The following is an 8,716-nucleotide window of genomic DNA, read 5'->3' on the forward strand; positions in this document are numbered from 1 at the left end:
AAAAGTGAACAATTGTAATTGGAAAGATTTATACAAATCATGTAAGTTTGTTGTATACAAATCCATGGTAGTAAATGAAACTCCAATGTATATAATGGAATGTTCATTCAAAAGAGAACTCAAAGCACTCCTCATCAATTGAAATGCTTTTGTATTTTGCTCAATTAGTTCCTAACTAGCTTCAAATGACAAAATATGGTAAACTGGTATTGATTTGCTAACTTCTTAACTACAAGATTCACTTGTGTATATATAAACCAGATGATGATGAAGAACTAAGATGCTGATGCTGATTTTCTGTGTACCTTGGGCGTTGCACCACGAGAGCTCATCAAAGCTTCGGCATATTTCACCAACTCAGCTTTCTCGGTAGAATCTGAGTCTTGATCAGATTTGAGGGGCAAATCTGCAGAACCTTCCCTGCTGAAGGTCTTATACGCCGGGGAGGATCCCACATCGCTATGTCTTTGAACACTTTGCACATCCTTGGTATCCTGCTGCTTTGGACTCCTCCATCTGGGAAGATCTAAAGAAGCTCTAGATGAACTACGCGATGAAGTTGCAAATACGTTACTCTGACCCTCAGGCCCAGTATAAGCTGCTGTTGATTTACTTGAGCTGCAATATGGAGACTCGTTATCTTCTGCATATCCAGTTCTATCTGTTGACAAAACTCGGTTTTCGTAATGAATGTCTTTACCAAGTACGAGTCTCCTTAGCTTGTTGAACAATTTGCTCTTAGTGGTGGTGTTGGTTTTTGTTGCCGATGAATTATCAACAGAAAAATCATCAAACTCCGGAGAGTCTGTAAAAAAGGAAGCATGGGAGGATGACCATTGATCAGAATCAAAGTCGACCATCAACCCCTTCTCCCCCATCCCTTCAGTGTTTGCATATTCAACTATTAGCTGTTTGGCTTTCTCCTCCGATCTTGGGCTTAGTGATTTACTCAAGTCCCTTGCCGCCGTTTTACCAGCTGGGGGCTGAAAATTCCGCAGCTCATACCGTAAGCAAGCATTTATCCACCGGAGGTAAACTAATTCTTCAACATCAGAACATCGATCAACTTGGAGTTGCTGAATTTCCTTTGTCAAATCTTCATTTTCTTGTCTTAAACGCGCGCTCGCTTCCTTCAATGCTTCTGCCTGTAACAAATTGTACAATGTAAATTTTAAAAGTAATGATCAAAGGAAGCCGGGAAAACAATTAAAGAATACGATCAGCTAATTACCTCTGGATCTTCCAGGATACAATTTGCAAGGATTTGTGTGGACTCCAAACTCCGAGCCAATTCAGAATTTTCTATTTGCAATTGAAAATTAGACTTTCTCAATTCTTCAGCTTCACCCTCCAAATCTTTTAGCCTTCTCAGCTTCAATTGAATCTCGGAATTATCAGCAGCTTCACTATCGTGAAACTTCTCAACTCTTTTCTTAAGATTTAAGATCTGTTCTTTGTTCTGTTCAGCTTCGAATCTGAGTTTCTTTTTCAGAATCTTGATTTTGGCCCTAGTAGCCTCAAGCTCACCCACCACTTTTGCATGATCAGCTACTTGTGCCTCCACTCTTCGGTTCTCTGCCTCTAAAGACTCAATCTTGAGAGTGAAAAGCTTAGCCTCCATGGTGTTTATCTTTAACTGATTTTGGAGCTCCATAACAGCAGTCTCCTGCTCTTTCAGGCCATAATACTCGAGCAACTGGACCTCAAGACTCCGCTCCCTCTCTCGAAGCATTCTGACTGTGCTTCTGAGGTGTCTGATTTCTTGTTCATGTTCTTCCATTTCTGAAGTTCTAAACGCTTTCGGAGTGTCTACATCTGACCTAGGCGTTTCAACATTCATCCTTGGAGAAAACCCAGAATTTGCAGCGGCAAAGTCAAATTCCTTCACAAGATCATTGAACACTGGCAAGAGTAATCCATCTTTACCTCCACCATGTTTACTGCATGGAGAAACGCTGGATGTGCAATTAACAGCACAGACATTTGGGATGTATGTCTCTTCCTGGTAAAAAAACAAAGAAATGCTTAGTTCACTGATATTAAATTTAACAGGAACAAAGCCACTCATTTGGTTCTTCATAACTATGATCAAGATGAAATACAGATATATTCCCTTTCATGCTCAAAAAATGAAGGAACAAAGATTTGCAATAGAATGGATTTCATTAGTCACGGCAAAAACGCATTACAATATTCAGGAAGCAATCGCTAGACAAATGAACAGTTGAAAAATTAGTGCATGATCAAGTTATGTACTTGCAATCCAACCTTGTATGTTTGGTTTCCACCACAAATATAAAGGGAAAATAGGGGCAAAGAACGAATGAGAAATTCCATAATCGTATCTTTAGTTTCTATAATTGGAAAAGTAATCCTTCATCATTCAAGTGAGACAATTAGTTGGATAATCATGAAGCTATCACACCAATATAAATAATCTCTTCCTTTATATGAATCATCTCTTCCCTTATAGAAATCATCTCTTCCTTTATATAAATCAGAAGGAATGCTATCACACCAATAAAATCCTTCAGAACTGATTTTCGTTTTTTATGGTAAAGCTACATCAGCATGTAGAAATAATCTGCTCATATAAGACTTTCTGATCAAGCAACAAAATCATTATTACTGTAAAATTTTGAAATCAATCGAAAACAAAAACAGAGATTTCATAGTAAATATAACTAAGACTTTATGATCCATCTGAACATACATATTTTTCTGACGCAATTGAAGCATTGCATGAACTGTGTGATTTCCTTGTCACATTAAGGTCATCCTTTCGCCGATGTCTTACTCCTGGATCAACTTCACTTTCTTTATCTACATACATAATATGATCAAGATGATGAGTAAATCAAAAACCAAGCAAACAAAGAAAAACTCCACCGAAGGAGATCAATCTAAGGTGAGAAGACAAACCCGAAGAGCGCGGCGAGCGAGGAGGAGGCAGGGAGGGCTTGGTCCTTTTGATTTTGAGACGAGAAAAGAGAAATCCAGCAAAAGAGAGAGCAAAAGCCACCCCAAATTTCAACAAAAGAGGCTTTATGTCCCTGTTCTTTCCCAGCACCATATTAAAAAACCCCTAATTGAAAAGCACTAGCCACATAGTTTAGAGAATGATTATGGTTCCTCTTCTTCATCATCCTCCATCTACATGAACATGACCCATGAACTCATGTCAGATTAAACCACACGAGAGAAATTATCAAAGAACTAAACCCTTACTAAACCTTAACCCAAAAGAATAAACATGAACCATATCATATGAATTAAACCAAAAATGACAACAACAAAAAATTCAAACAAAATTAAAAGCCTGATTTTGATCAAAGTTTATACCAGAAACAGAAAAGAATCACATAATCCATTACAGATTAAGCCAATAAAAATCACAGGAATTAAAAACTAAGCCAAACCCATCTCAATTCAAAAGCGTCTCTACATACCCAGAAAAGAGAAAATTTCATATAGCTCATCATGTCAGATTGACAAAGAAAAAAAAACATAAAATAGCAAAAATAAGCAAGACCCTTTTGAATTTATGGTGACTCAAAATGAAACGAGAACTTACAATTATTTAAGGGAGCGTTTCTCGAAGGCACTGAATCAGTAAGGATCAAAAACACAGTAAACGTTTTGATTTGGTCTGTGATTTAAATTTCAGTTGAGGATTTGTTTGTCTCTCTCGTGGGCTGATGAAACAGTTGGTAAAGTATAAAACAAAATCTTACATGAAAATCTTTTTAAAATACAATGTTCAGAAACATCTGCCACTAATTGTTGTCTTATGTCATGTTGGATGTGATGTACAAAAAAGCAGCTCGGAGAGAGAGGGAGGAAAGAGATTCTGCTTCCAGGTGGACAAACCATAAGAAAAAGAAAGAAAACAGGGTTGTTTTGTTGGAATCTCTCAAATGGAGGAGGAGAAGAAAAATGGAGAGGGCTTTTAGTAAATTTAGAAGGTCTGGTTTTGGACTTTGATGAAAGTACTGGACAGCCTATAATTAAGAGCGCCCCCTGTTCTCTTGTTGTTTACAGTTTTCTTTTCCCTCCATTTACAAACTATATATTGAGTGGGTAAGAAGGTGGGAACCTGGAATTTATTATTGGGTTTCTTTTTTTTATTTTTTATATATAAGATATATTCTACTTTAATTTAATCTATCGGAAGGGAGATTCAAATTCAAGTGTAGAAGCACATTCGTTCTAGGTAATTTGACTAAATCTACGTCCACTATTATTAGGTTTCATTTTAAAGAAATGGAAAAGAGAGTAAAAAATAAAAGAGGGTGGACTTAGGTCAACAAGTTTGGAAATTACACAGCTTTAATGCTTAAGATTTGTACTTTGACCAAGAATTAAAAAATTAGATTTAGTTTCCGTATATTTAGTTTTTTTTTTTTTCGTTAGATGTTGTTTTTCCATTTTCATTCTTGTTCTTTGAAATCCAAATCATTATTGTTCAATTATTTCAATAAAATATTGGGTCCTTCTTCATGCACATAGTTATTACGACCGCGTTGGTGGTGACTAACCATAACATTATTCTTTTAATAATTATTTCTTTTTGGTTCAAAATTCTAGAGTTTTCCCTTCTGAGTGGACAATCAAAGTGTTCAACATGAACACGCTTAGTTAAAGTACATGTGAAACTCGTGATGTCGGCTACGGTTAATTGTGGACTTTGTTTGGATTTATAGTTAATTGTAGTGATGTGGACTAATAATTTTAGTGTAATTTTTATATGTATTAGTTGTCCTTTTAGTATGTTAGTTTATTACTCTCTTGTAATTGATATTTTAAATATCTTTGATCGTACTGTTAAAACTTATCTAATAAAATTTCTTTTTGAAAAAACAAAAATTAGATGTGAAACTCGCAAAGAAAAAAGGAGTAAAGGGCCCCCCCAAATTAACAAACTTTTGGATGCTTGATGGAGAGAGAGCCTGATTGGCAACAGTCTCTAACTCTCAATTGTATGCTTAATTTGCATTGAAGTTGAACCTTACCAACTGTAGATTTCAGCCATGTGGTTGGCAGTGGCGGATCCATTAAGGCGCAAGGAGGTGCAGCTGCATTTTCTCTAATCGAAAAAATTATTGTATGTGTTTCAAATTGTCCATTTGCTTAACTGGTGTACAGATTACCTTATTTCCATTTTCAACATTTAAGTAAATGTCTTTGTCCTTTTACTTTCATTTATTTTTATATTACTTCATTTACTTAAGTTTACAATGTAAATAAGAAAGTACCCCCCATTTGGATTCAAATAAAAATACTAGAAAATCAAATTCCCACCAAATCAAAATATAAAAAATCGATTTTAGTGCAAAATACGATTTAGGCTAAAAATGATGGCTCATTAAGTCAATATATACTTCATACTAAAATCTCATAAAATTAAGTTTTCTTATTTGATGTGTAAGGAATAAAAGCCGCCAAAAATTATCTTGAGAAAATAATTATTTTTAAAAACTATTTTTCATACTTAGTCAATATTGCACCTCTGTTAAAAAAAATTCTGGGTCCGCCATAGGTGGTTGAGAAATTAAAAGAAATAATTTAACCTTGAACCAAGAAACATCCAGCGATTTCTGCTTCATTAAACAAAAGTTTATGTTGGAAGCCTGAAACGCATGCATGCCACCTAATTAACTAACTATATCAAGACTTTTTAAAGTATATATATATATATATATATATATATATCTGCCTTTCAAATGGAATGATCAGATTTAAATATGTGGCTTAACGGCTGGACCAGTGGTTACCAACGCTCTTAGTTTTTAATACCTTGCATCAAATATTAATTATGGAGAATAACTGGCTCCTATATCTTGGAAGCGGTCATTTTTACTTGCTTGGTAATCACAGTGTGACATGTACGTGTGTATAAATTTTACTTTTTATATACTTTTGATTGTATGTGTGTCAAACTGTGATTTACCGAAAACATAAATGATTTATTATAAAGGGTTTACGCTTATATTTGTAAATAGTTGACAAAGTTGGCGATCATCAAGCTAACCTTTTTATCCTATGTATATAACACATCCGTTTACCTAATGCATTATTCTCAATTTGTAAGTTCCACTCTGTCAATTCTCTAAAAGACCTTGTCTCTAGTAAGAGATTATTTGAAAAGTGAACTTACTTGATATCTTGTAGTAAATTAATAGCGGTAGTTGTAAGGAGCTTGCAGTTTAAGTAGATAAGAATATTTACTCATGCACCCGAGGTCTTAGATTCGATTCACCCTCTCTTAATATCGTTTTTGCATCAAAAAAATTATAATAATAGTGGTAGTTGTTCTTGTGTTTATAGTAGCTAGCATCAAATTCTTTCTAGCTAGGATAAACACAAGATGTTATCTGTGAAATGTGACTTTGTCTAATTGTCTAGTAAATATTGTGTGGAATATTATGCCTGCGGAAAGTTTTATAGGTATGCTCCCCCTACAAGTTAGAATATCAATTTAAACACGCAACTGTTGTGAAGTTTGAACAGATCATCAAGAATATTCTAATTCTAGGGACAGCCTTGTAACAGCATTTAAGTTACTAAGTATATATATATATACATGGCTATAACATCTTCAGCGACATTTCTTTAACACATGACATAACATCAAAATTGTGGTTTAAGTTTGAACACGTTGAGTAGCCTTAACTGCCTTTGAATTATGCACGGATCATTGCTAGGCGTCAACAGTACATAATTAATGAAGTCATATGCTCTTCACATTTGCAAGAGAAAGTTGGGGTAATTTTTTTTCACTTGCCTTTGGTAGATCCACAAGATACTATCGCAAAAGGTAGAATCAAAAAAATTTCAATGAGCGGGCTAACTAAAGTTATTAGCTTAAAATCTAATGAAATTTTTTTTTTTTTTTGGTACTAATAGCTTTTATAGTTTTTCCAGAAATAAAAAGTATCCATTAAATCATATAAATCACGTTAGTTGTAAACACAAGGAAAAAAAAAAAGTAATTAGAACCATACTATTCACGAAAGGAAAAAATATTTTTCTTTTGGAGATATGTTAATAGAAAAGGATTAAAATTGATGTTGGGGACAAACTTTGACACCAAATACAAATATGGAAGTGGAAGACCTTTGACTATCCCTATTGATATGGTAGGATATGCAATTGCATATTATTTATTTATTTATAGTTTAAAATATTAGACTATGTATGTTTGATTAATTTTTTTTCCCCAAAACTTTCCCTAAGCTATAGCCCTTAGGCTAGTTCCGCCCCTGATTATCACTTGCCTTATTTTAACAACTGAATTATTTTTTTCTTTTTTTGCTCTACTTGTTGAATGAGATAGCATATAGCAATAAACAAATTTATTTGGTAAATAATATTTAAAAAAAGATAATTTTTGTCTCCTTCCTGTAAATTAATACGTTTTGAACTTTGAAACATGTGAAAACATAATTATTTTTTTTTTTTTAAAACACACATATCATACTGCATTGGTATGAATGTAGGAGTTCCTACTTACAGTCTAGTCTATAGGAGAAAGAGTGAAGTATTTTCTTTATTAAAAAAAAACAATTTCAATTTTATGTTGCAGAAGTTTAAAAGCTCCAACCTAACCAGTCTAGTACATGCAATTACTAGGAATTGGAAGCCGACTTTACGAGAAATTTGCTCCTGGTTAGTCTTACTACATCACGAGTTTTTTTGCAATATTAAAGACTTTCGGTCCTTAGGCTGAGGACTCTACCTTCCTCCAAGTCCTCAATGCCATATCTAGATTTTTACGTTGAAAGAGTTCTTAGAATCAGAAACAGACCAAAGCAAATGGTAAGTAATTCTTTCTTGCATAAGCTAATTTTACACTATTCAATTTAGTGCTAAATCAATGCTGGTGGGATGTTCATAGACTACTCACCAAACGACTTGATTTCGCGTTGAGATTAAGATATGTTTGGTGGGAAGCCTTTGAACTTTTTATCATGGTTTCGGTGTCATGCACTAAACCCTCTATTGTAATTGAGATGACTAACCATCCAAAGATTTATTCGTATCAGTTCAAGAATTTGAAATAATTTGAAAGAAAAAAAAAAAAAAACCCTCAAAGAATGTCGACGGATACCTCATTTGAAGGCTTTCAATTGACAACTTAATTCTCTATCCATCAAGAATAGTTTCTTTTTCCATCAATGTTAGCATTCAAACCTTGTTATGCTTTACTTGCATGCATGTTCAACATTGTGTGAGTAATAGCTAGTGAGAGTTGAACGAGGGCTTGATGAATAAGGTGATGAGGGTTGTCACATGTGTTGTAGCTATTGAGAGTCTAGCGAGAACTTTTCTTTTTCCTTTTAAAGCTTTGGGCTTGATGGTAATTCCATATTGGATAAAATGAACAATTCACATTTAAACTAAGGATTTAGTCTATAAAAAACATAATTTTTTTAAAAATACAAACGATAGTATAAACTACAAGGAGAGGGAGGTCTCAAAAAAATAAATTGTTGAGTCTCTCACAAGGTTGCCTTTTTTGCCATATATATATGTAGAGTATTGTCATTCTTACTACATTTGTATACTACATTCTTATACCATTTTATGTGGCACATGAAGTGGACAACCACATCAATTAAAAAGTGTCAATAAATCATTCAAAAAATGTTAAATTAATTTCAATTTATGTGGTTATTCACCTCATTTGTCATATAAAGTGGTATGAGAATGTGGT

General features: G+C 33.9%; 1 protein-coding gene across 2 annotated transcripts; it reads right to left on the minus strand.

Annotated features, from left to right (window-relative positions):
- Positions 1–5: 5 nt before the first annotated feature.
- On the minus strand, positions 6–4,023 carry LOC117620727 (protein CHUP1, chloroplastic). 2 transcript variants are annotated; one of them, XM_034350903.1, is made up of 6 exons: positions 3,575–4,023; positions 2,923–3,153; positions 2,714–2,823; positions 1,232–2,002; positions 701–1,145; positions 315–618 (listed from the first exon to the last, which is right to left on the minus strand). In XM_034350903.1, exons 2-6 carry the CDS (start codon positions 3,071–3,073, stop codon positions 527–529), a joined length of 1,569 nt encoding a protein of 522 aa, XP_034206794.1. In that variant the 5' UTR covers positions 3,074–3,153; positions 3,575–4,023; the 3' UTR covers positions 315–526. The 2 variants fall into 2 exon arrangements, with proteins under 2 accessions (XP_034206793.1, XP_034206794.1); XM_034350902.1 differs by having other exon boundaries at positions 6–1,145.
- Between the last annotated feature and the right edge of the window lie 4,693 nt (positions 4,024–8,716).

Source organism: Prunus dulcis, chromosome 3 (assembly GCF_902201215.1).
Source record: "Prunus dulcis chromosome 3, ALMONDv2, whole genome shotgun sequence".
In the NCBI taxonomy this organism is placed as follows: domain Eukaryota; kingdom Viridiplantae; phylum Streptophyta; class Magnoliopsida; order Rosales; family Rosaceae; genus Prunus; species Prunus dulcis.

Coding starts and splice junctions, on each gene's coding strand:
- LOC117620727 (XM_034350902.1), bottom strand. CDS start 3,073: ATGGTGCTGGGAAAGAACAGGGACATAAAGCCTCTTTTGTTGAAATTT. Junction 2,003..2,713: donor CAATTGCGTCAGAAAAATAT/GTATGTTCAGAT, acceptor TTTTTTTACCAG/GAAGAGACATACATCCCAAA. Junction 1,146..1,231: donor GTATCCTGGAAGATCCAGAG/GTAATTAGCTGA, acceptor AATTTGTTACAG/GCAGAAGCATTGAAGGAAGC.